The sequence below is a fragment of the Apus apus genome, chromosome 5, assembly GCF_020740795.1.
Source record: "Apus apus isolate bApuApu2 chromosome 5, bApuApu2.pri.cur, whole genome shotgun sequence".
NCBI lineage: Eukaryota > Metazoa > Chordata > Aves > Apodiformes > Apodidae > Apus > Apus apus.
The window spans coordinates 61,223,819-61,250,192 of NC_067286.1; the positions used below are offsets into that span (position 1 = coordinate 61,223,819).

Below are 26,374 nucleotides of genomic sequence, written 5' to 3' on the forward strand. Positions count from 1 at the left end.
CGTGCTGTTTGACATCTTTGTCAGCGACATAGACAGTGGAACTGGGTGCACCCTCAGCAAGTTTGCTGATGACACCAAACTGTGTGGTGAGGTTGACACACTGGAGGGAAGGGATGCCATCCACTGCGCAAGATTCTGCACCTGGGATGGTGCAGCCCCAGGCATAAATACAGGTTGGGCAGAGAATGGATTGAGAACAGCCTTGAGGAGAAGGACCTGGGGGAGTTGTTCGATGAAAAGCACAACGTGCACTCGCAGCCCAGAAACCAACCTGTCCTGGGCTGCATCAAAAGCAGTGTGGCCAGCAGGGCCAGGGAGAGGATTCTGCCCCTCTACTCCTCACTTGTGAGATCCCACCTAAAGTGGTGTGTCCAATTCTGGAGCCCTCAACACAGGAAGGACATGGAGCTCTTGGAGCAAGTCCAGAGGAGGCCACAAAGATGGTCCAAAGGCTGGAGCAGCTCTGCTATGAAGACAGGCTGAGAGAGTTGGGGTGTTCAGCCTGGAGAACAGAAGGCTCCAGGGAGACCTTACAGCACATTCCAGTGCCTGAAGGGGCTGCAGGAAAGCTGAGGAGGGACTTTTTACCAGGGTGTGTAGTGATAGGACAATGGGTAATGGTTTTAAGCTGGAGGAAGATAGATTTAGGTTAGACATTAGGAAGAAATTCTTTATTGTGAGGGTGGTGAGACACTGAAACAGGTTTCCCATGGTGATTGTGGCTGCCCCCTCCTGGGATGTGTTCAAGGCTAGATTGGATGGGGCTTGGAGCAACCTGGTCTGGTGGGAGGTGTCCCTGCTCATGCAGGGGTGTTGGAACTAGATGATCTTGGAGGTCCCTTCCAACCCAAACCATTCTATGATTCTGTGATTCTATGAAAAAATAAACAAAAGCCTATCGCAATGAAATATTCCAACACAGAGTTCAAATAGCCTTATGATTTTGTGTGGTTGTGTGTTTTTAATGGAGTTTTATATCTATATTAATTTTGTTATGGTTAGTATTTTATGCCTTTCCAGAATATGGAATTGCAGCTGAATTTTAAAGCATGTGAAAACAACGATGCCCAAAAATAGGTTTAGATGTCATTCTCACAATAGAGTCTCAACTCTGCCATGTTTGAGCAACACTCCAGTGTACCAGGAATACATTCTGAGGTAGAATTACACCTGACTGAGCTGGGAATCATATTAAAAACACTTTTATCTGTTTGGAGTTTCTGCTGGGGAAATGGTCCAGGAATTCCCCAAGTCACTACCTGGAGTGCAAGGACAGGAGGAGTGAAGCAGCATCTTTACTGTGCCTGGTGAGAATACACCCTCACTGACATGTGAATTGTAATTCCTTTAAATTCTGTGCTCTCAAATATCTCAGTGATAGGGGTTTCATAAAGGCATAATATAATAGACTTAATGTTATTGCTCTTGAAATACTTGAAGTCTAAACATTGGAGTAAAAGTTTAGATAATTTATGATTAATTTCATGATGAATGTAAAGTCTAGGCAGGATTTCATCACCTGTTTCATCACTAAATCTCACCCATTTATGATACCTTACCATACCATAATTACATGTTTACATCACTGTGGTTTCCATTCAATCTTTTATGTAAAAATAATTCCTTAAATAATGCTTTGCAAAAGTCACAGGCCCTGTTTGCAGTACGTAGCCCATTGCTTCCTCCTGAGCATTTTATCACTGGGTTAGGAAAGACCAGAGTTTACTGCTAATCACATCACCTTCTTTATAGTCCATTGGAAATCTTTTCTTAAATTACATTAATCAATCACGGTTAACATGAGTTCTGAAATACAAGCTGCAGCTTAAAAGTGGCTTAATTTAATCTGGATGGTCTTTCCAGAGCCTAGTACTTATTGATAACAGAAGCCAGGGACTGAGAAATGTTCCAGGGTTTCATAACAAAATCCATCCACGCCGTGCTGGTTTCATCAAAGAAGCTGCTTGCATAATGTAAAAAGTGCTCACACTCTCCCAGATATGGGGCTGTTGAAGGAACAGATGGTGATGTTAACCTGTAAGGATCAGAGTGTAAATACATTCAAGATAACAGTATCAATGAAGATAATTATTCACAGTCTAAAGCAGGCAGGGCAATTAAACCAGCAGGTAAGCAGAAGGTGGAGGGGAGTGGAAAGTAGGGTCTCCATAACACAATAAAAAAATGGTTCCCTGAATGCAGCCAGTTCCTGTAACTCTTGGAAGTGTTAGTATCCTCCAACAAGCAAGGAAGAGGTCACACGTATATACTCTTCAATATATATACTTTTTTAAATATGTAAAAATACAAGAAATTAACAGTCGCCCATTGAAATCAGTGAAAACTCTCTGATTTGTATCACATTTGTAGGACAGTTCCTTTTGGCTAATGCAGCCCTTTTCTTTTTTTATTAGTATTATGTTTCTATTTTCAAGACCCTAGCAGCAAAAAAAGACTCCTGGATCTCATGCAGACACGTTGTTGTCCCCAAGCAGCACCTCTGCAAGGAGCAGTGCTGAAAGCCATGCTGGTGCCTCCAGGTGGCAGCTACAGAACTATCCCAGAGGGTTAAAAGGGAACGTTTTTCATAAAGAAAACGACTTTTCTGTATGAGTCCTGAAGTACAGCAGCTCTCAGTTGAATTAATCCCTGCAGTGCACTCACAAACATTGAGAACATAAAAGAATGTGTCCTGCAGCATCAACACTGCAGGCCCGACTGGGTACAGCACGGAGTCATCGTGCCCAGCTAATATTCTGTTCCCTTTCATGCTGAAATTCCTGCCTGGACCCCTGCAGAGACTTGGATTGCAGCTGAACCCTGTGCATATTTCAACAGTGAAGCATTATTATTTTTTCTTGGTCATAAAATAAACAGTCTTTTGTGTCCCTCCATTGGATGTCTTTGTCTGTGTACTGGCTTTCAAGCCTGCTGAATCCCCACGTACAGGCTGATTGGGGCACCTACCCGTTTTTTCTCATCAAATCAGCTGCATCCTTAGGGCCAGCTTTAGACATAATTAAAGAGGAATTGCTCAGAGATCTGTTCTAGCTTCTGGAACTCACAGAGTGTCTCCTCACCTTTTCCCAGCAGGTGGATTCAAGGGGATCCACTTGACAGCCTTCCAAAAGGAGAAGGAGAAGGAAAGCCCATGGTCTTTCTCCTGCTTGGAGTTCTGCTAGCAGCTGGACTTGCTGTAGGACTTCAGCTTAATTGATTTGAATATTTCCATCACAAAAATGTGGATTTCTCCGCTCATAATAATCAAAAAAGTTGTCTATGCTGCCCCATAATTCCCCCCAAAGGGGAATAATGAAAACACTGGTGGTGTGCATGGAGAGCATGGCTGTTTCACACAAAGACACAGTCCACCTCCTACTCAGGTGTCCTGATACAGCATAATACTGATGGCCAAGACCCCATTTATCCCTGTGGTCGGGAAAATTTCTCCCCTCTGTGTTGGTTTATTGGAGGGCAATACTGTGAATGATGGAGTGGCAGTACTGAAACTGCACTTCCTTAAAACCTGTGAATTCAGGGGTTTGGTTCAACATCATGCAACAAGAAGCAATAGAAAGCTGAAGTTTTCAAAAGTTCCTCCGGGTATTATCTGGACAAGTATATTTAAGATGATGGAGAGTTTAGTGTCAGAACAGTGCTTAGGGTTAACTTGCTTTGGGATGGTGTGTCAAGTGCTTTTTTCATTGTCAGCCTAATTTTGTAGTGGAGAATGTAGGACGGGGAGAAAAAATATCCAGGCACTACAGGGAATTGACAGATGGTTCACGTTTTAGCTGAGACTCCACTATGCATGGGGATGGCTTCCTCAGCACTTTATTTCTGGGAAAATTGTAATATGTGGTGTACTTTGCTATTTGCTGCATTGATTTTGTTAAAGGGTATGAAGAAGAGCAAGGGCTGTGCCATGATTCAGTTATGGAGGTGAGCACTGGTCCTCCTGGGCTGCATTCCCAGAGCAACTGCAACTGATTCCCATGACCTTGGAGCAGTCAGCAAAAGCCTGGTCCTACTCAGAAAAGCAACTGTGCAAAAATGGCACTTTCCTACTCAGCAGATCTGGTCGCTGCCTGCTCTCCAAGTCACATCTGCTGACTTCAGTGACAAAAATAAGTTTTCATGGCTTTCCTGCTCTGTGAGGACTGCAGAGTCACGAGAGCTGTGAGAGCAGAAGCTGGATCCTGTGTCTCTTTGCAGGACTAGTGACTATAAATTACAGCCAGCAGTGGGGCTGCACTGGCATCACTTGGCCTTGCACAGCTTTCCTGGTAGTGCCAGCCTGAGGAACGTGGAAGAAGAAAGGAATCCAAGTTGATTCTCTTGGTTAAGTTTTAATTGCAGATGGCATTTATCAGGTTTGCAGTTGGAGGAAAAAGAAATCTGTTCATCTGTAAGCTGATTACATTTGAAATAATTGATGGGCCGTAAACTTCCTCATGCTTTTTTCAAAGTGAACTCGATTTAAACATATTCCCCTCTCCATAACAGGGGATGCTGTTCTTACTTTCCCTGATTTAGACTCATTGCTGCAGGTCCCCTTAAAACTGACGCTACCCGCTGATATAAAGGTGAATTGTATGATGAGATGTGCACTGATTTATGTGCTGCACGTCCCTAGTATTCAATTTGGGAAAGTAATTCAGCAGAGATATTAATGGTAACTATTTTAAAATTGCCTTTACTTTCTGTGGCATGTCCTGACATACTTAGAGTAGCTGGTACCATCTCATCACCAATGCCAGGAGCAGCATCATAAGATGCAGTGTTCTAATGCCAGGACAATGGTTTTCTTGTTAATTTTATGCATACAAAATATGTCTTCATGTAAATTTTTAAGTGACCCAGTGTCTTAATTAGGATGTTATTTGTATATTTTCAGTTTGGGCAGTAAGGCTGCAACTGGAATATCACCTTTTAAAGAAATCCACTGTATTAAATTAGTACTTTATACAACAGAGTTTGCTGATATAATAATGCACAGATCATCTAAGGGACTCTGACAAAAAATTAGGTATCATGAAGAAGTGAAGGCAGAGACAGCAGAGAAGTTCTGTTTTGAAAGTCACCCAGCAAGTCAGAGCAGGGAATGGGACATGAGTCCCATGCTCTTCACCAGCCACGCTGCCTGCATGGAAGAATAAACCAGTTTACATTGGAATTTAGTCTCTGAATTCCACCTGAGAAGGTGGGAAGTCTTTGAAGGACAAGACCAACGAAGGACTGCACTGAAATGTCTTAAACTAAAGCACTGGTAAGAAGGGAAAGGAGCAGGTATTTCTGAGCTTGCTGTGGAAGTGGGGATGGTTTAGGTGGTTATGTATCTGCACTGCGGCACACTGAGCTGAGTTAAAAAATTAGTGTTACAAATTAATAAACCATAGAAATGAAAAACAAAACCGTGCTCTCTGGTGATTTCTGATTACTGCCTCTTTCATCATGCCTCCTTCTTTCAGACTGCAGATTTTTTTTGTTGATAACACAGAAGCCTGTGATTTTTGGCAGGTTACACAGGGCAGAAACTTGCAGTGTGTGGGGACTTTGCAATCTCAGACAGGGAAAAAAACATAGATAACCAGCTATTTTGGTTACATTGATTATCAGGGAAGTATCTAACCTTGACAATATAGAGTGCCAATCTGTGTTCAAAGACAAAGACAAGGGGGAAGTGAAAACCTCTCCAATCCATTAAGTGCTCTACGTGTCTTACAGAACAGTAGAGCATCAGTTATATGTCATACATTTTAAGCAACTTTCCTGGCAATTTTAAAGGTGAGATAGAAAAGGGGTTAAAAACAATATGCCTCATTCTGAATCCCAGGTCAACTGCTAGGGGTGAGTTTTGTAGCTACTGAAGCCCAGCCTCTGGCTGGAGCCTGGCAGACTCATTGCTGATGAGGCCAGCTTTGGAGCCCCCAACACAAGAAGGATGTGAAAAAGTTCTTCAATATGAGGGTGGTGGATCAGTGGAACAGGCTGCCTAGAGAGGTGTTGGGAGCCCCATCCCTGGAGACATTCAAGGTCAGGCTTGATGGGGCTCTGAGCAATCTATTGTAGTGTGAGGTGTCCCTACTTATTGTAGGGGGCTTGGACTAGATGACCTTTAGAGGTCCTTTCCAACTTAGGACATTCTATGATTCTATGATGGCTCTAGCAAGGGAGGACTCTGTTGTCCTGCCCCTCTCCCTGCACACAGATTAACTGAGCAGCTTGGGAATCAATCCCAGCCCTGCCACAACATTCAGGGCTGCTTTGGAAAATAAGCCCTCATTGATTTTGGTTTGCTGTAAAATCTGGTTTCAACATTAGCTTCAAAGGTGGCATCTCCTCCATGACTGAGCCAACCCCCCTCCTCAGTCAGAGCCAGTGGCCAAAACAAAGTGGGTGGAAGAGAACATGAACCTGTGGAGATTAAACATCCTTTTTTTAAAAGATGTTGCAGCACCAGAGACACTGATTCTTGAATAATTTCCCAGATTTCACAATTCATAGGTGCAAAGCCAGAAGGGACTTTCCCCATCATTTTGCCTGTCTGTTTGCTCCACCAAACCTAACTCTGAAGCTCTCTCTGATGTCTTTTGGCAATGACTGTCTTTATTGCCGATACAGGCATTTTTGCACTTTATTTTCAACTTATGCAGAGGTTAGCAATATTACCCTGAAAAAATAAATAAATTGCACTGACCTATAACAAATCTGTCTTTTAAAAATTCTAATATTGGAGGCAGAGTGCTACCAAAATGAATTGGGCTGGCTCCAGTTTGGTTGAAATCCAGTAGAAAATACTCTTATTTCTCTAAAATTAGAGAATTAGACTCACAGGGGTGAGTCTGGCAAAGAGAACAAGCCACTAGTATAAATGTTAGCTCTAGTAGCACAACAAACTGACTTTTTTTAAAAAGAAAACAATTTCTTGAGGAGCAATATCTCAGTTTTCCTCAATTAGTTCTTTTTTGTTCACGGGATCACAGGATGGTTTGAGTTAGGAGGGACCTATAAAGGTCAGATCCAGTCCAATCCCCCTGCAGTGAGCAGGGACATCTTCAACTAGATCAGGTTGCTCAGAGCCCTGTCCAACCTGACCTTGAATATTGCCAGGGATGTGGCAGCTACCACCTCTCTAAGCAACCTGTCACACCACCCTCATCATAAAAGAAGAAAACATATTCCTTTTATCTAGTCTGAATCTACTCTCTTGCAGTTTAAACCCACCACCTCTTGTCCTAGCAGATGGATGTTGTTTATTTAAAGAGTCCAGTGTTAGGTAGTGAGCAAGTTAAATCTTATTTTCTTATCTGAAAAAAAGAAAAAGGGGGGGGGAGGGGGGGAAGGGAGCCTCATTTTATAGCTCATTATGGCTAGAAGTATAGAAGGATTCACTGATCTGCTTCATGTGGTAGAACACATTTAGAGTAAAGTCAAGCTTTTGAGTCCCCGATCCTAGGTCCTTGCTCTATTCTCTCCTAGCAATTCCTCTCCCATCATCTCTCTGGCCCAGCCCTTTCCTCCTTTAAAGAGCATAATTGTTGGTCTCTTCTCACCTGTCCCTGCCCACTGCAAACTCTTTGCACCTGCTGCAGCTCTGAATGAGTCACTGCTCAGGACGGGGTATAAAATCCTGTGGGCACAGCTGAGACCTTGTGGTGCCCCTTGCATCAGGCTGAAGGGGGAGGTGAGAGCGAGAGAACCCGGACTTGCCTTTTTTTGGTGGCATGGTACGAGCTGCTGGGCTGGAGTAGCTCTCTTCTGCTCGACAAAGCGAGTTTGTATGTTCTCCAGGACTTGATCGTGTAAAGGTTTGCTCTTTCTGTTAGAGCAGCTGTGGGGTGCCTGGTGGGGAAAATACAGGTGGGAGAAAGAAACTGGGAGTAAAATGGTTTGCTTTTCTTTTTCTCTGGCTAAATAGATGCTTAAAGTGGGGGGGGGGGGAGGGAAACATGAGGGAAGCTCTTTTAATCCATGTGTGAGGTCCTCCTTTGCAGGCAGGGTGTCAGGGGAAAGTGGCCTCTACGGCTGAAAGGAGCAGAGGAGAATCCCTCCTAGCTGGAAAGCTCCTGCTGGAGCTGCAGGCCTTGCTTTTCCCTCTCCTCGTCAGCCGGGAGCGGGAGCCTGAGCCCGCCCTGTGAGGAAGACCTGGGTGCGCGGGCTGAGGATGCTCCAACTCCCTTTCGGAGGAGTAAATGGCCAACCCGAGCTCTCCCGCGGCACGCAGGGCTGGGGGGGGTTGCCGAGTACAAAAACCCACCGGGGGAAGGCGGGAACCGGGGGAAGGGGCCAGCCCCTGACACCGCCCCGCCGGGGGCCGGCCCGGCCCGCTCCGCTCCGCCCGTGCGGCCGCGGGGCGCGGAGGTAGCGGCGGGAGGCAGGTGAGTCCGGGGGCTGCTCCCCCCGGGGAAGGGCTGGTGTGTGTGTGTGTGTATGGGGGTTGGGGGGGGGTGGGAACATGACCACCACCCCCACCCGTCAAGCCGCATTTGTCCCGTTTTTGTGCGCTTGCTTCATTTCCGTGGGGTTTGGGAAGGATGCTTGGCTGCCCGCGGGGCAGCGCATCCTCGGCGCGGCTTCTTTGTTCCCGGAGAGCGGGGCTGGTCCCTGCAGCCCCGGGGGATGGGCCTGGGGGGGGGGGCACTGGGAAATCCTTCGGGGGGGGTGTTTCTTGGGGAAGGGGGAGGTGTGACCATAGCTATCTCCTCTGTCCTGCTGCCCGCCCGCGCTGGAGAAATTCCCGCGTGGATGTTGGCGGTGGGTCGGTGATGGGGGCTGTAGGGGGAGGGTGCGCTTCTGGGTCTTTGAGCTCACCTGTAAATATGACTAAGGAGGATGGGGAGGGGAATGGATCGGTACCCTGCAAGCAGGTGCTCTGGATGGAATCAAGCCTTGAGCCATCCCTAGTCCCGTTCTCTGGCCAACAAGCAGGTTCTACCCAAGCTCCAAGGGCCTGACAAGGTGTATTTAATCTGATCTTAAACCTCCACCTGTAAAGACTCATGATCCTCCAGGAGATCTGCTGCATGGTGTTGCTCTCTGCCTTAGCTGAGACACTGGAATCTGAGAGTATTTCTTCCTGATTGGTGTGTTACCTCTCTGCTCTTAGTCTGGAGAGCAGCGTTTCCATCCTTCTGGTATTTGAAAACTGCAACACCCTTTGGCCTCATTCTTAACACCCCCCCCCCCCCCCTTCCAATCTTTTTTTAATCCCTCAGGAATTCAATAGACCTCCAGCTTTTGTGGTGCTGGCAGGGGTCAGAAGCCACAAAGAACTATGTGGGTTTTTTTTTTTACTTGCAGATCTGAGTGGGGGTTTGCATAGGTGGTCTGTGCTGTTCTGAACAAAACAAGTGGTCGTTTAGTGGTTGGGGGAATAATGCTTAAAACATGTCATGTCTCATTCCTCAAATAACTACTGCTGGAACACCAGTGCTGGAAGTAGAGGGGATGTATTATGCATTAAGGTGCCTCACTAGGACAGGAAGGAAGCTGGTCTTACAGAATATTAATATCTCATTTGTTTTCTTGTAAGGATCTGCCCTGCAAGGTAGGAGGAAGATGTGCCCCCCTGTGTGGTTGTGTCTGTGTAGTTTTGCTTGTCCAGCTCGGGCTGTGTTGGTGGCTGGCACAGAGTCATGTCACTGTTGGGATTTCACTGGGAGCTGCTGGGGATGCTTTACTGGTTGATGTCTGAAGTGTATGGTCTACAATTCAGTTGATTGAACTGGGCAAGGATATAACGTAGGATGAAACAAAGGCTTGGGTGCAGAAGTAGGAGTTGGAGCTCTGCTGTGTTATCTGCTGGCTTCTGTATTGAGCACCAGTAATAGGGCTTGGGTAGAACACACTATCACTCTGGTAATGCAGCATCTGAGTGCTGACAGTTGCTTGACTTGTATGTTGTGGCTAAATCTTCTCATTAAAAGATTTGCAATGTTCTTGTCCATTTCCCTTATCAATTGGGATGAATTGCAGAGCTGAGCACATCCAGGACTGTTCAGCCAGTCAAAGCTGGCATAATCAAGCTTGTACTTGGGGGTGTGAGAAGCTCTGTTCTACAAAGGCTAGACAGTGATTTGTCTGAAGCTGACCTGTTTATCTCCTGTGCTCTCTGCTATATCCCATGCATACAGTCACTTCACCTTCAGAGTACGAGTGTCCTTTCTCTCTTTGTGGGAAAGGGGTTGTTAGACCAGAGTTAAAAGCTTGATGCTTTTTTTTCTTTGTGTTTCAACAATTCAGGAAAAACAGCCAGAAACAGAAAATAACAGCAAATGGTTTTTCTTTAGAGTTTCCTGTAAGTAAACTGGCTGGGTGCAACTCTAAAAAGCCATCTTAGGTGGGATGGTCTACAAGTGGGACAGACGGGAGTGTTTCATCCTTTGCAGCATGTGTCCACAGACTCCTGGTCTGTGTAAGGAGCTTCTGCTCAAAAAAAGGAATCTGATTTACTCTGTGCTTGTCTCCTTCAAGCCTGCCCTGTTGGAGTGATCATACCACTTCCTTCTGAGCTGGCTTTTGTCAGACTTCCTGAGAGCTGGCTCTTCAAATGACTCTCAGATTCAGAGGGGCTTAATGGTTTAATAGCTGTTGCTGGTGCAAATTGTGTGAAGCAAGGAAGCAGCCTGGTTCAGAAGGATCCAGCTGAGCCTGTGAGACTGCTTCAGCTGGAGACCAATTTGTCTTTACCTGCAGTTGTATGTAGATGATTATTATTCTGATGGGCAGCTCCTGAAGATGCCCAGTTTTGGTATCTATTTTTAGCCTAGACATCCTTTGTGTTTCTTACCAGGTGCTAAAAGAAAACTTTTGTATTTTTCCAGTGCTAAAGATAAAGTTCCTTGGCTGCAGTTGTGTTGCCTTTGCAGCTACAGGAACTGCATCTCTTGGGATTTGTTGTTATTAAGTGCAGGGGAAAATAGCTGGTGTTGTCTCTGTGTGTGTTTCCTATTTGAAGCAAGGATTAATTTTCCACTGAGAGCCTGGCCAGTGTTGGCAGCTCTGTTCCAGGGCTTTGGCTCAGAGAATGCCAGGTGAAATCTGGAGGCAAGGAGTTCCTGCAGCATGAAATACAGAGTTACTCTACAGCTTCAAGCTAGTAAGAGAAAAAGCTTAAGCTTACTACAGAGCAAGTGCTTGGTCAGAGCAGCACGATCCAGCTTGTTGTTGTTGCTTGGCCAAGGCTGTGGAGCCTACTATAAAAATAGCCAGATGGGAGAATAAATGTATAGCTTAGTGCAAGTGCAGCTTGAGTAACAAACTCCTCTGCAGGCAGCTACATGCTAAAGCCTAGATCTCTTCTGCATTAAGTGGAAGTGCTACAGCAAGGTGTCAAACTCTGCTTAAGATGATAGCCAGGTCACTGCTGTTCATACACTATCTAATCCAGCCTCTTCCTAAAGCCAAGTAGATCTTAAGCTCTGACTAATCTTCTTTGAAGTGTGAACCTGTGTCATTATCCTGCAGCAAGCTCCATGCCACTATCTCCAGCTTTTATTGAATGTGGAGGCCCAGGTTAGCTTAGATCTGGTTGTTGTGGATTTTCTGAGCAAATAACTCTCCAGCATTGTCACATGTAGGACTATGGCCAGTGCTTTTTGGACTGGGGGAAGGAGGACAAGGCTGCCTGAAGCACCCCAGGAGCTCTTGTACCAAGCTGGTGCTGACTGCTCATGTTGTCCACTAGCCAGAAGGAGGAAAGGCTCTTAAGAGGTGTTTTTTGGATTTTAATAAATGGATTTCAAAGCCAGCCTTCTAGTGATGAAGAGGGAAAGATGATCCCTGACACTCTTGATCCTGGTAAAGATGGGGTAAGCTTATTGGGAAGACAGAGACTAGTATCTTGGGACTTCTGCTCACCACCCTCTGAGTGTCTTAGGCTACTGGAGAACCTAGAGCTAGAAACATACAAGTGTGTATATATGTGTATATGCATAATGTATAGGGCTGCAGGAGATGCTATGACTTACTTTCAAGTGCAGTTGTTTAGGTTTAACTAGTTTCCCTGCCTAAAGAGACTGCTGACTTCTAGAGAAACTGTATTTCAATCCAAACTGTTCTTCATTAAAAAAAAAACAAACCACAAAAACAATAACCTTCTTGATGCTTCAAGATGTCTGATCTTATCTGGCACTTGCTAAAGGTGTGTGAGGTGAGTGTAACTTATGTTCTTCAGCATGGCAAGGCAGATGCATGTCATTAGGCACTAGCAATTTAACTTGCATAATATACTCTTAGTGCTTTTTAATTACAAAATCTAAAGGATGAGCCTGGAAGAAGAGGTGAATACTGTCAGTTTTCAATTTTATTTTTGGCAGGGAGGGCAGAGGAGATAGATGAGAGGCCACCCATTCTCCAGAGGAAAGAGATGCTAAAAAAAAGTGGAAGGTAGTTGAGCTGTTGCTGGTGAAGAGGTGCTTGGTGGCTTTGGTTTGTTCCTGAGCACCTGGCGGGGGGGGGGGGGGGGTGTGTGTGTGTGTGTGGCCTGTGACAGTGAATTAGTCCACCAGCTCTAACTGCTGAGAGCCTGGGCTGCAGGGAGAGTGGAAAAAGTGACCTGGTGTGCCCTGAAGGCTCAACCAGCTGAGTGAGCCAGCAGTAGTTAACTCTAGCCTGTGTCCCTCTAGGTTGGTAATGCTGGGGTTGTCTTCTGTGCTACACACAGCCCTGCAGATCCTAAGAGTCTTCAGCTGGTCTCTGTCCTGCGTGTGCAGCAAGAGTTTTACAATGGAAATAAACATATCTGTGTGGGACCCGACCAGATGGATGCAAACTTTCTGCTGTCTTGGTTGTGTTTAGCTGACTGAACACAAACAGTAACACTTTGCAAAAGGAGACAAATGTGAGCAGCAGGACATAGGACGTTTGAGTTGGCTGGACTAGTGCAAATGTGGTGGTATGGAGATCCCTCTGCCTGCCACAGGTGTTACCTCTTCCACAGCATCTCGTGGGTGCATGAGAAGACATGGAAGAGTGGTACACCCTGGTGTCACCAAGCAGTGCTGGCTGCCTTGCTGCTGCACTGTGGGTGCAAATGCAAGTAATCTTCACCTACATGCAGTTTGGGTGGGGAAATGGGAAGCCTGGCCAGCTGAAGGACTCATCCTGGTGCAAGACTGCAAAGGGTAACTTTTGCCTCTTACTGTGAAGGCCAATAAGCAGTTCTGACAACCCCAACCTTCTTTCTTACCTTGGAGCTGCAGGGGAATAATGGATATTAGTAAGGTCGCTTGTGAATTGAGAGTGTCAGCCAAAGTAGGTGAAGCTGTTGACAGTTGGAGGCTTCTTGTGGTAGGGTTGGATTGTGCCACTGGCAAACTGCCCCCTGAAACTGGGAGGAGGACCTTGCCACACTGGCTGTGTGATCCGGGGCTGTTTGCTAGCTGCATGAGACTCGTGTGACCACCTGTGCTGCATAACAAGTGGGTAAGTGGGGCCTTGCATGGAATGGTCTTTTGCTGTTGAGTGATGGTGCAGAAAGCCTAGGACTTAGAGGCACGTGGCTGGGAGCAGGATGCTGCTGCTCTGAGGGGCTCAGTCTTTTCTAGATTGGATATTAGGAAAGATTTCTTCACTGAAACGGTTGTCAAGCATTGGAACAGTGTGCAGGTAAGAGCTGGAGTTGCCATCCCTGGGGGTATTTAAAATATATGTAGGTGTGGTGCTGAGGGACATGGTTTAGTGGTGTCCTGGACAGAGCTGGGTTAACAGTTGGACTTGATGATCTAAAAAGTCTTTTCCAACTGAAATGATTCTATGATGTGTCCAGGAGCCTGAGCTGTGTTACTGGAGGCAGCAGAGCCTGCCAAGAGCGGGCTGTCACTGGACTGGATCACTGCTGGGCAACTGCTTCAGCACTCCTGGAAACTCAAAGCACACAATGGTTATACATGTGAAGCCTTCTGGAGGTGCCTGGGTGGTGCAGTGCAGCACAAACACTGCTGCAGTAGTGCTGCTGTCTGGGTTGTAGCCTTTCCCCATGGGGCCAAGGAGCTGATGCAGGGTGTGATGCTGAAGCCCTAGAGCCTCCTGTTCAGGATCTTGGGTTGTGCCTGCTAGATCCACCTCACTTTCTGTGAATGTTCCTTGGATTCTTTCTCCATCTAATCACAGGGTTAGATGGTTAGGAACAGGGCTTGCCATAACAGGCCTGAAACTTCAGTCTGGCCCTGACCAACCTGATATGCCTCAGTCCTGGACTTGATGAAGGACACACAGCTGATCCTCATCACATCCTTGCAAGCCTGATGCCTGCTGGGTAGACTATAGCACTTGAGCATCAGGGAGAGAACTTGGCAAGGTTTGGCTTGGGCTTCAGCTCAATATTTGGATTTGTCTGGCATGGGATGTCAGCTTATGTAGGTTAGGGACTGTAAAATGAGATGGGGATCTATTGCTTGGGATGTGTAGGAGGGCTCTGCTCAGAACTGGCCATAGATTAGACTTTGTCACCCAATTATTTAAGGCCAATAGGTGGGTCAATAGGTGGTTATGGCTATGAGTGATCTTTGTTCCTTTTTTCCCTTCCTAGGTCTTGCACTCTGTACCTGTCAGCCTTGCAGGCTTCTGGGCACATCTCTCTTCAGCTATGAGTAGATCAATGGGATTTAACATCTGTGTGGTCACCTGCAGCATCCTGCTCTTGTCCTTCAGTCCACCATGCTGTGCATCTCAGCAAATGGAGGAGAGGGACATGACAAAGGTTCAGCATGGCCCCTGGGCAGTGAATGGTGTAGAAGATGAAAGGACAAGCATGCAGAACTTGAAAAATAACCTGGGTTCTTCCGAGCAGCCTGTTTCTGAAGAGCCCTGTGGAGTGTCAGCAAAGCCATCTGGGATGCCTTTCACTGAAGCTTTCACTATAGGAGAAACACAGCCTGTAAGACCAAGCCATGTCCTTCCAGGCAGCCAGGTCCTGAATGCTCACACCTCCCCTGCAGTGGTGGCTGTTGTAGATGAGGAGGACCTAGGTCCTACAGCATCAGAGCTGGATGAGGACAGTGCATTCAAGGCCATGCTGACCACAGCTGTGACCACACTGAACCCTGCTGTCCAGGAGGAGTCTGCTGGTGGTCCTGTTGGTGGGACCACTACAGAGGGTGGTGTTGAAGTAGAGCACAGCTCTGCTGGTCTCTTGGAAACCCCCCCTTCTGGGACAACTGAGGAGGAGGAGGTGGCAGAGAGCAGCTTGCACCCCTCAGTTGAGCCTCAGCCCACACTGCACCCCAGCTCTCCCACCTGGGAAATGACAAGTGACCACCCTGTCTTTCCAACTCCCCAGGCTCACAGCATCTCCTCTGAGGTGGGAATGCCACGAGCCCACACAGGGAGCCCTCTGAAGTCCCTGGCTGTGCGAGTGTCCCTGGCTGCCAAACATCCCCCCACAGCAACAGAGGCCTCTCTGCACCTGGAAGCAGGGCTGGGTGCCAGGCAAGGGGACCTGCCCACCCTGGCTGGCACTCTCACCATCCACCCTGCAGACACTGTGCCACCTGACTGGGATGACACCAAACTGGGGGATATAAGTCAAAGCACATCTCGAGAGGAGGTCGTGGAGGACCTGGGGGCAACAGAACCCTCTCAGCCCCCACAGGGAGGTGCTGGGGAGGAAGAGGATGCAACAAGAGTGCTGCCACCCCCAGCGTCCCCTCCACCAACTCCTGGGCTTTCTGAGGAGACCAACTGCACAACACTGGTGCAAGGGGAGGAGGTGCCAGCACCTTCCAGAAGCAGTGGTGACACTTTCCCCACTGTGAACCTGACGGATGTGGACATGGCTGATCTCAATACCCTGGAAAACATAAGTGTGGCCACAACAGAGGAGGGGAAGAGTATCCTGCCATCACAGCCAGAGGCTGCTGTGGTGATGGATACACAGTCTGATCTCTTTCCTGCTCTGGAAAGCTCATGGAAAGGTAAAACTTGCTTGTTACAGACACCTCTAAGTGTAGACTTGGGAGGGATGCTCTGGGGAAACTGTGCTTCATTTCAGAGAGAGTGGAGAAAGATGTTGTCTTGATACCTGCAGTAGAGGTGGGACAGCCCTTCATCCTCCCAACACCCTCCAGAAAGTCTATGGACCTTTGTGTAGGTGTAACAGCCTAAACAGGTAACCCACATCCATGAAGCACTACCTAGTCTTGGCTGTTCCTCTACTCCATGTCCTTGTGGACAGGTAGGCACAGTCTGTTGGGTGGGTCCCTGTCCTGACTGTGGTGTGAAGCAACTGTGTGGAGCTGCCACTTCAGCTCCTCACGAGCTGGGAGAGGGTGGCTGTAATAGCAAACAGGACAGCTGAGGCTGATGGAAGGGTGTACTCGAGTGTGGAGGTCTCTAGAGAATTGGAGTCTTGTTGGTGCTAGTTAAAAAAGCTTACTTGGTTCACTTAGTGAAGTTCTGCTTGTGTGGTGTACTACCAAAGCAGGGGCTTCAGTTCTGGTGCTTGTGTAGCAGTTGAGGGGGACAAGTTGTTGTCTGGTTGAAGGCATCTCTCCTCACTGGAGATGCAAACCTGCTTTGCATATCCCTCTGAAATGCCTCTTCTATGACTAGGCAGGGAGCCCAGGCTCTGACCTGCTACCCCAGATGTGCCTTTGGTACTAGTCCACTCTGAAGCCCTGCAAAGTGGAGGGGGAACAATTCCTGGGGGCTGTATGAATGGGCATCTGAGATCACTTGGCTCTCCACTACTAGCTATGGACACCTGCAGTCAGTGCAGAAGATGCAGAGATAATGGATGGCTGGAAATGCTGCTTAGCTCACAGGTTCCTGGATTTGTACCAGCAGCCTGTGGGTCACTGACATCTTCCATGACACTACAAGGATGCTCTGATCCAAAGGTCTGCCCAAAATTATGTTGTCCTTTGTAAGAAAGGCTCCTGGTGTTGACTCCCCACCCTAAAGCACAGAGCTTTCCAGGCTCTCACTCTTCAGTGTTTGTTCCAGCTCTGTTACCAGCAGGCAGAACTCTCCTAGACAGCCTGTCACAGGCTGCTGGTGTCACCTGCAGGGATGGCACCTTCAGCCCACTGAATGTTTCCACTCAGTGTTTAAAATATGGGAGGAGTGTTAAAAAGAGTCTGATTAGGTGTTGAGCAATCGTGTTCCTGGGCTGATGAGGAATGGGAGCTGGAGTTCAGGACTTTGTTTTAATTGTTGGACATCTTTAATCTTCCCCTTTAAGTTGCAGGGGCAAAAGGACAACATCTCCTCTCTGTAATCAAAAGATCTACCTTTTGCTGTCAAAGAAGGAAAGCTAATTGCATGCTGGTGCTGAAACCAGACTGATTAATTTCTAGATTAATTTATAAGCACTTGACTTGTCAGCAGGTTCCCTCTCTGTTTTCCAGCTGTTGGGGGAAACAACACTGTCAATAAGTCTTGTGCATCAAAAATAAACCCTTCTACAAAGCTGAGGTCTTGGAGCTGTGGGGGCTGGTCACTAAAAGCACCACTCTGGCAGCCTCACGTGCTTCCAGTGCAGAGTCCTGCACTTGGGAAGGAACAACAAAATGCACCAGTAAAGGATAGGAGGTGATCTGCTGGAGAGCAGCTCCTTGGAGAAGGACCTTGGAGTCCTGGTAGACAACAAGTTCTCCATGGGACAACAATGTGCCCTTGTGGCCAAGAAGGCCAATGGAATCTTGGGGTGCATTAACAGTGTCTCCAGCAGATTGAGGGAGGTTCTCCTCCCCCTCTACTCAGTCCTGGTGAGACCTCACTTGGGGTATTGTGTCCAGTTCTGGGCTCCCCAATTCAAGAGGGACAGGGATCTACTTGAGAGAGTCCAACAGAGGGCTATGAGGATGATGAAGGGACTGGAACACCTGCCTGATGAGGAAAGGCTGAGAGACCTGGGGCTTTTCAGTCTAGAGAGGAGAAGACTGAGGGGGGATCTAATTAATGTCTATAAATACAGGAGGGCAGCAAGAAGGCAGGGACAAGCTCTTGTCACTTGTGCCCTGTGATAGGATGAGGGGAAATGGATTGAAACTCAAGCACAGGAAGTTCCACCTCAACTCTCCTCTTCCATGAGGAAGAACTTCTTTACTCTGAGGGTGACAGAGCCCTGGGACAGGCTGTCCAGAGATGTTGTGGAGTCTCCTTCTCTGGAGACTTTGAAGACCTGTCTGGATGCCTTTCTGAGTGATCTGCCCCGTTTGTTTTTGGTCCTGCTCTGGCAGGGGGGTTGGACTCAATGATCTTTGGAGGTCCCTTCCAACCCCTAATATTCTGTGAGTCTGTATTTCACACCATGGGCCTGCAATGCTGTGCTCCTCTGGTGTTGCTCCTCGGTGGGTCCATGTGTCCCAAAGTGTCCATAAAGAAAACAAGGGCTGATTCTGCTGCTTTTACTGCTGTTATGCACCTTCTCACATCCGTGTGCTGCACTGCCCTGATGATACTTGGGTGGACCTGCTACTTGTGCTGTGCTCTGGAAATGCTGGTGCATGGAGTAGTGTTCCTTCAGACCTCTGCTCTGTTGCTGTCAGCTGCCCCATGCTGGTACTGACACATGTTCTTCCTGTAGCTGTTACTCAGGAGGTGACAACAGTTGCCCAGGAGGCTGATGCTCTTTCACTTGTGACACTGGCACCTGGTGCTACCCAGGGAACAGGAGCTGCCAGCTTTCTGCAGGAGAACAGTGGGGAAGACACCCAGATGCCAACTGCTCCCAGTGCCACCCAGATGTTGGTGTCAACTGATACATCCTCTATGGTGAACTCTCCAGATGTAGAAGGTAGGGTTTTGCTTCAAGGGCTCCAGGTTCATTTCCACCCGAGATGGTACATTTGAAACCAGTATCAGTGCTGGGACTGACTTGAGACACTGAGGTCTCAACAGCAGTGGTCATATTCTAAGTGACTTTTGTCCTAGCCTTCTGCAGGCTGCCTCTAGCCCTGGGCCACCAGATCCACCCCACTAAAGTATTCCAGCATGTTTTTTGTCACAAAGCAAGACCCCACATCCACCCTTGCTAGCAAGTTGATTCTTAGCCTTAGACTTTTAAGCCAGTTTTTCTTTCTGGTGGGGGAGCTCTTACTTCTGGAGCCAAAGGCAGCTGCAGATTGCTGATGCTCAGTCCAAAGGATGAGAACACTTCATCAGGGTAACATGAAGCAGTGGTGGGGGGTTAGAATCCCTCCTGTTGGAGTCTGGCAAGTCCCCCTGGGTGTGGAAGCCTGCTTTGCTGCTCACTTCCACTGGGGAGTAGCAAGTTCTTCCCAGGTTGATGTAGCTCCTACAGAAAAGCTTGAAGCAGGCATTTTGTCTGGCTGCTGCCTACTGGCTTGATGTCACCTTGGCAGGTACATGTGGGAGCCTGTCTTCTTGACAGGAATGTAGCAAAGGTTCCCTTGGCACAAAGCTGACTTTGAGCTTGAGTGTATTTCTGTAGTGGTAGGTACAACTGTAATGAAACTGCTGCTGGGCAGCTCTTCTGGTGATTCTTATATTGCTGGGTATCAAAAGAAGAAACCTGTTTACATTTTCTCCTAAATTAAGGTCCCTCTGTAGAGAAAGCTTTTTTGGTAGTTTCCACTGATTAATTTGCTTCTGGGATTTAATGGTAGCTTATTGCAAAGATAAAAATTACTATAATTAATCAGATCTGCTGCTTGGTTCAGACCTCAACCAGTGCCTCAGATCTTGCTGTGGGGTGATGATTAGCTGTCTTCAAAGCAGTGGAAGTAAAACCTAGTTGAGTTCTCATTAAGGGGGACCTCCTGTGCTTGTTTTCCTGGAGGAGAACTTTCATTACAGCAGAGTCACTTCAACTTCTCAAAAGGGGAAAGAGTTTAATAACTCCTTCCACTGAGTGAAGTTTTTAAGGAGTTTGTTCTTAAATGGTGGAGTTTAATATTGTTAAACTGCTCTCTGTCTTCTGTAGATCTCACAGATGTGGTCCTGGTCACCAGTGAGAAGGCTGTTCCAGCTCCTGGTGAGTTGCCTGCTACTCAGTCTGGACAGAGGGAGGAGCCATCCAGCAGAACTGTGGTCCTGGTAACTCCAGCATCAATGGCATCTTCTGTCAGGAGGACAGCTCTTCCATCTGTGAGGAGGATCAGTACAGCTGTGACCTATGGGCTGGACCGCCTGGAGTCAGAAGGTACCACTGATCCCCAGGCTAAGAGACAGGCAGTTTCATGTGCAGGGGCACCCTTGCCTTGACACCAAGCTCCCCAATTTGTTTCGTACCCACCTATATGCATGTGTTGCTGCTAATAAAGCTGTTGAACAACCTGTTCCCTTCCAGGAGGTACAGGAAGCAAGCAGTGAATGGTGTCATGGAGGATGCTTGAAATTGGAGTGGCTGTGGTGGGAGGGATGGGGCTTTCCCTGGCAGAGGGAGCTGCAGTGGTACTGCTGTTGCAGCAGGCTGGCTCTGCACCTCTGAAATGCTGGTGTCTGCAATTGCAGAACCTCTCCCAGGTAACTCTCATGGGAACATGTTCAGGCAGGTGGAGTGTCTGTGCCACCCTGCTGCTGGAATCCTCCCCATGTGCAGTGCAGGGGGATGTTCAGCATGAGAGGCTGCCTTGGTGTCCAGCTGGCTGAAACCTTGCCAGGGCAAGTGATGCTCTATTTACCCTCCTTTTGTTAAACTGCTGGTAGAGGAAAAGGATGCACCCCCACCTGAGGTGGTCTTCCAACTCAGTGCTACCTGCTAAGCTGTTCTCCCATCCTTGGCTCCTCCAGCCTTGCCTCCTCCCCTGGGCTCCCTTTAAGCTGCTTTTGGCTGCTGTCAGTCTTGGAGTCCCTGCTCCTTGACTGTCTTCAGACAGTTGAAGCCCTGTGATGCAAATTCTGCTTGGGCAAGCACCCATCAAGAGAGGTTTAAGTGAAGTGGATCCTGCTCTGGAGCTGGTCTGCAGCACAGATGTGATATCTCTTCAGCTCATCCATGATTTCACTGCAGATAATTGTTTCTCTTCTGCTTCTTGCTCTTTCTCCTACTTAAACTCTTCTCTCCTTGCTCATCTTGCTCATCCATCCAGTTTTGTGCTCCGGTGTCTGGACTGACACCACCTGGCAGGGATTAATCTTCCTGCCTGTTTTACTTCCTTTCCTCTTCCTTGACCTTCTCTTGCCTTCATATTTTACTGCAAAGGTTGGCAGCCCTCCAGGGGTGCCATGCCAGATGGTATTTTTTCTTCTGATGAGAGGTGAGGTGCTGTAGACAACAGCTAATCAGCATCTTTTCTCTGCGTGAAGCAATAACTCTCTCTCCTGTTAAGTTAAGAGGGCAGCAGAAGCTGGGAGCCCTCCCTGCTGCATGTCTGAGGTGCTGCAGCTCCTGCCCTCTTGTCAGGCTTGCTTTGAAACCTGCCATGAGCTCTCTGGGCTTCCAGCTGCAGCCCTCACTCCTTTTCCAGGATGAATCTTGTGTGTCTCTGGCAGTGCAAGGATGTGGTGCTGGTGATGGGAGAGGGGCAGCAGGGGAAGAAGGACATGTGTGTGGGGGAAACCTGACCTTTCAGGCTGGGAAATAAGGTCACTGCTTAGCAGGAGCAGTATGATTCAGGAGGCTAAACTGTTTTGGAGCCCTCTGGGATCTCCTTTAGAAGTCTGGTTTTCTGCACAGGAAGATAAGAGGGATTTCTGTTTCACTGAGCATTGGTCTCACTATTTAATGAGACTATGCATAGGCATCTAAAAAAAACCCCTTTCTGCTCTGCCATAGGACTGCTGCAACTTTCTTGGGTTCCTGCTGAGCTCTTATGCAACCCCAGGCCTGTTTGCTCTTGAATATCCTCTGAGCTGCTCTGAGGATGGATGTGGGCAGTAGCTATGTCCAGCTTTCCTTGATGATGACTCAACTGGAAGCAGTGGGGTTCTTGGCTCTGGGGTATGGCTCTGCAGGTGCCTGTCATCCAAGGGACATGGTGCTCTCTGGTGTGCTCTGTGATTTTTGACAACTGGCACAGCTTGTGGTCTAAATCTCTTCCCATCAACCTAGACCTTGGTGCAGTGAGCCAGGATTTTCCCTGGTGATAGGGAAGGATCACTACTGCACATCTTGTAAAATGGAACAAATACCACTTGGGGACAGGCTTTCTGCCTGGGGATGCTGCTGCCCCAGTTCACCACAAAGGAAACTTTTGAGCTGCTTTCTAAGATCTGTGCCATGGCAATTAGGGGGTACCACATTATGATGGCAAGGTGGCATCTGGGGGCTTGGTTCCTGTTCCCCCAAAGTTAGTTCCTAGTGCTTTATCTCGGAATATCAAGCTGCTGCCAGACAGATGTTTGGGAGTGCTTTCCTATGAAGCTGTGCTGAGCTCCAGCCCAGGATGCTCAAGCTCTTAGAGGGAGCAAGGTCAGACATCCCTGCTGTTGCAGGCATGGGCTTGGGTCCCTAATGAGGGATCTTGGCCCTTTGTGGGGAGGCTCTGCCTTGATCACTGATGAAGAACTGCAAGGAACTGAGTGAGCTCAGCTGGGCTCCTCTGCCTTCACTGGGGTCTTGCTGCACCAAAGGCCTGGCTAATCATTAAATGTAACCCCCTGCTGTTCCACTAGCTCTGCTTCTTGGGGACCATCTGTGCCAAACTGTCTAGTTAATTGCATCAATATATTCACTTACCTGGCTTGGATGTGAGACTGTTTTAAAAATTAAATTGTGCAGGCAAACATGAGGTGCTTTGAATTTGTCTCTAGATGAGCTTATCCTCCTCTGTAGCAGACTCTGGAGAGATGATTTGGGTAACAAATATTTTCCTACCTTGACTCTGTGATGATACTGGTTTTACTTGCCCTTCCTAGCTGGAGAAATCCTATAAAGGGATTATAGGATATGGAGACAGGACACAACAGAGGATGAGGCTTACTTTGAGAGACTTGATTATATATTTTGTTCCTGTGCCCAGAATTTGGGCATCTCTCTAGCAAGCTAAACACTGCAGATTGCTCTGTGGGTTTTCTAGGGTCCAAAGGGATATAATCTAGTCCAGCCTGTCTCCTCAGACCACTGAGTAAGCCTCCCAACACAGTTTGAGAAGTAGCTCTTAAAATTATGTTCCTTTTGCAACTAGATTCCTTTGCCATAATATTCACCATGGGAGGTATGGGCTGCACTCCTTCAGCATGGCAGCACTTGGCAGGTATAGCTTCCCAAAGTGGGAAGTAGCCTGCCATGGTCCTTCTGCAGGATCCTTGCAGTGTTGAGTTGGAACCTGGACAGAGCACAACAGCAGCTGACTTCCCTCAGCTGGTCCTCAAGTAGCTCCTGTCACTCTTCCCTATGGGATGTGATCCAGGGATTGCACTGAGGCTAAGCAGGAGATAGATTAGTGAACTTATGAAGACCTGGAAGGTCATGTCACTCTTCTGTGCTAATCCTAAAGCAGCAGTTGGTACAGAGCTAGCCTGCTAAGAGTGATGCCTCACCCATCACAGCCTAGGTCACAGACCAGTTTGGTGTGAGCTGTTGTGCCTGTTGGTGAGGGTGAGTCTATCTGTCAAAGCAGGCTCAAGGTTTGGTTGTCCTGTGTGCCACCACCCTGCCTGGACAGCAAAAACCCAGCTGGAAGGGCTGGAGGTGGTGACTGTGGAGCAAGGCACAGGGCTGAGACTGGGAAATGTCTTGGCATTCATCAGGCCATGCTAAGATTAATCTTTTCTGACAGGTAGGGCAGATGGCACTTTTCCTGCTGCACCTGGGCAGCCTTGGAAGGTAACAGCTGCCTCTTGAGGCACCTGTGTTTCAGTCAGGTCCATGGAAGCCCTTCAGCTGTTAGACCCCACATGCTGCTCTTGCTGCATCCAAGCTTGTCTGGAAAGGAGTTTAAGCTCAGTGCTGCCCACTCCCTGCAGCTCAGTGAGCTCAGCTTGGCCCATTTCAGCATTAACTTGGGATTTAGAGGCTGTTTCCCTGTGGTGAGCTTGAGGGAGGAACAAGAGGTGGCTCTTGCTAGTCTCCCATAGGTGTTTTGAAGAGAACTAAAAACATTTGGCCATTGGTGTTTCTGACATGTTGATCCTAATTTTTTATGTAACCCTTATCCCCAAAAGCTAGAACTACTCTGCAACAGTGTGTTTAAGGCCAGGTTGGATGGGGCTTGGAGCAACCTGGTCTAGTGAGGGGTGTCCCTGCCCATGGCAGTGGGATTAGAACTGGGTGGTCTTTAATGTCTCTTCCAACCCAAACCAGCCTGTGATTCTATGAACTTAATTTAAACTCAGCCACACTAGAGTGAGGAGATCTTGACCACGTAGGTGTTGAATGTGAAGTGCTCCTGCTGGGTCGGGCTGGCTGACAGTATGCAGGCAGTAGGGTGGAAGGCTTGGAAAGGCAGTGTCAGATGTCTGCTGCTTAGGACAGCCCAGTGCTGTTTCCAGTTCTCTGCCCTGTTGGGCAGTGTGTCCCCACCTAGTGCAGGATTTGGCTGTGGAGAAGCCCCTCCATGATGCTGAAACACAGCTGGCACTGTCCTTGGCTGTGAGCTTCACTGTGGCTGCTTCAGCACCTCTGACAAAGGCTGCTCCAGAACAGAGCCAGGATGAAGCTTTAGACTTTGACCTTAAAGTATTAGTGATATTATAGTACCTACTTGTGTTTGGCTTTAAACAGTTCCTATCACACTCTGCTGACCTACATACTTGGGTCTACCCTTTGAAGGACACTAGCTTAACTGATTTCAGTGACAAGAGCTCTTCTATCCCTCTTTTCTCAATTTCCTCTGCTTCTTCTGACTCTTGTTCTTGTACACAGTTGCCTAAGCTGCATGTCTTCAGAAGTGAAGGCAGTGGTTGCCTTATTTCAAAAAAATACTTCAGAACCTGTAGCCATTTACATAATTTTAGAACAAGACTCTCAAACTTCTGTTTTTCCTGAGCTGTGTCACAATGCAAGGAGCCTTTCTTTTGGGTGTGAAGAGTGTTTTTGCTGGAAATCAAGCCTCTGGACTGGGGTTGTAATTTGGACCCTGACTGTACAGATGAAGACATGCCTCATTAAATCTCTGCAACTCCATTAAAAATTTAAATGAGGTTGCAGGGGTGTAAATAAGACAGGCATTTAGCCCAGCATGGTTAACTAGCCTGATACTGTAATTCCTCATCAGCTTTTTGGGTATCAGCTAAATTGGCAAGGAACAGAAGACTTAAAGCAGATGCAAAATGAATGAATTATTACATGTTCTTGGTATACCCTTTGTGTTGCTTCCAGTTTATTGCTGCCACTGAAGTGGGAGCTGCTGTCCCTCTGGTGTGGGTTGACCTCCATGTTCTTCACAGTTGATTAGTAGTTCATCCCCAATTCTCCTCCTCAAAAAAATCCATAAAAAACCCCAAACAGGTGAGAATTTGGCACCATAAACAGGTTTTTTTCATTTATTTTCCTGGTGGTGTTTGACCAAAGCCAACATCTCTGCTGCTAAATCTGGTGGTGACTTGTTTTGTTTCATGAAATCCATCTGAGAGTTGAAGAAGGAGGGGTGTGGAGGGTGATCAAGCTCTTAATGAGTTGGGAGCTTGTGGGAGAACAGCTAAGAAGGTGTTAGGCTAATTAAAGGCTTGCTGAGAAGAGGAATAAAGAAGCCCCTGCTGTGGACATCCTGTGTACTGAGCTCAGCTTTGCTGATGATTCCCCAGGGTCTGGCCCTCCTGCTCTGCCATGGGATGCACTGGAAGCTTGGATGATGTGAAAACCACATGATCTCTCAAGGGGCTGAGTGTGTCACAGGAGGGGGCTTTATCTCAAGTACTGCATCTGCTCTGCTCTCCAACAGCAACTCCTGCTAGGAGTGGCTTAAAGCATCAGTGCAGTGTCCCTTCCAGAGACTTCCCACCTGGGAAGTGGCAGGTGCCTGCCCAGCTGCTCTCTGGGTGGAGGTGACCTGCACAGCTCTCAGTTTTTGGGAAGGGAATGAAACTTCTGTACATTATCTTGTTCTTTCTGACATTCTGGCCCTGCTCTGCCTCCAGCAGGTGAGATGATGTGTCTTAGTCTGACCCTGGTTGCTGTGATGACCAAACTATGGCTGAATCTTCAACTGACTTCCAGTTTGTCCAAAAAATTAGAGTTCACTTAACCATGGGAAAGCCACAACATTTATCTTCAAGCTTAAATCAACAGAACTTTCCTATAGTTGCTATTGAGGAGTAGCTGGACTGTGTGGATGGAAGTTTTTAATTAGGTTTTGTTTTGATCTGGGGATTAAGCAGCTCACCCTTGCAGCTCTAGGGAGGTGGGTTCAGATGAGCAGGTATGTGGCAGTTTCTTTTGAAGGTGCTCTTAAGGAGCATTTTCCCCCAGAGGTGCTGATGGCTGAAGTTCATGGGTGGTGGTGGTGGTCAGGGGGTTTCTCTGGTGAGCTTTAGGCATTGGGACCACAGCAAACTCCTGCAGATTGGTCTAGCTCTTCTAATT

At 47.7% G+C, this 26,374-nt stretch overlaps 1 protein-coding gene across 2 annotated transcripts in view; it reads left to right on the plus strand.

Annotated features, from left to right (window-relative positions):
* The first annotated feature begins 8,336 nt into the window (after window positions 1-8,336).
* Window positions 8,337-26,374, plus strand: part of ARMH4 (armadillo like helical domain containing 4) — a 65,772-nt gene continuing 47,734 nt past the window's right edge. The window contains exons 1-4 of one of the 2 annotated variants that reach the window (XM_051622660.1): window positions 8,337-8,381; window positions 14,534-15,917; window positions 18,533-18,742; window positions 19,892-20,110. In XM_051622660.1, coding sequence (XP_051478620.1) covers window positions 14,591-15,917; window positions 18,533-18,742; window positions 19,892-20,110 — 1,756 coding nt within the window. In that variant the 5' untranslated portion in view covers window positions 8,337-8,381; window positions 14,534-14,590. Of the gene's footprint in view, window positions 8,382-14,533; window positions 15,918-18,532; window positions 18,743-19,891; window positions 20,111-26,374 lie in introns of those variants that run through there. The other variant, XM_051622659.1, reaches the window with a different exon arrangement.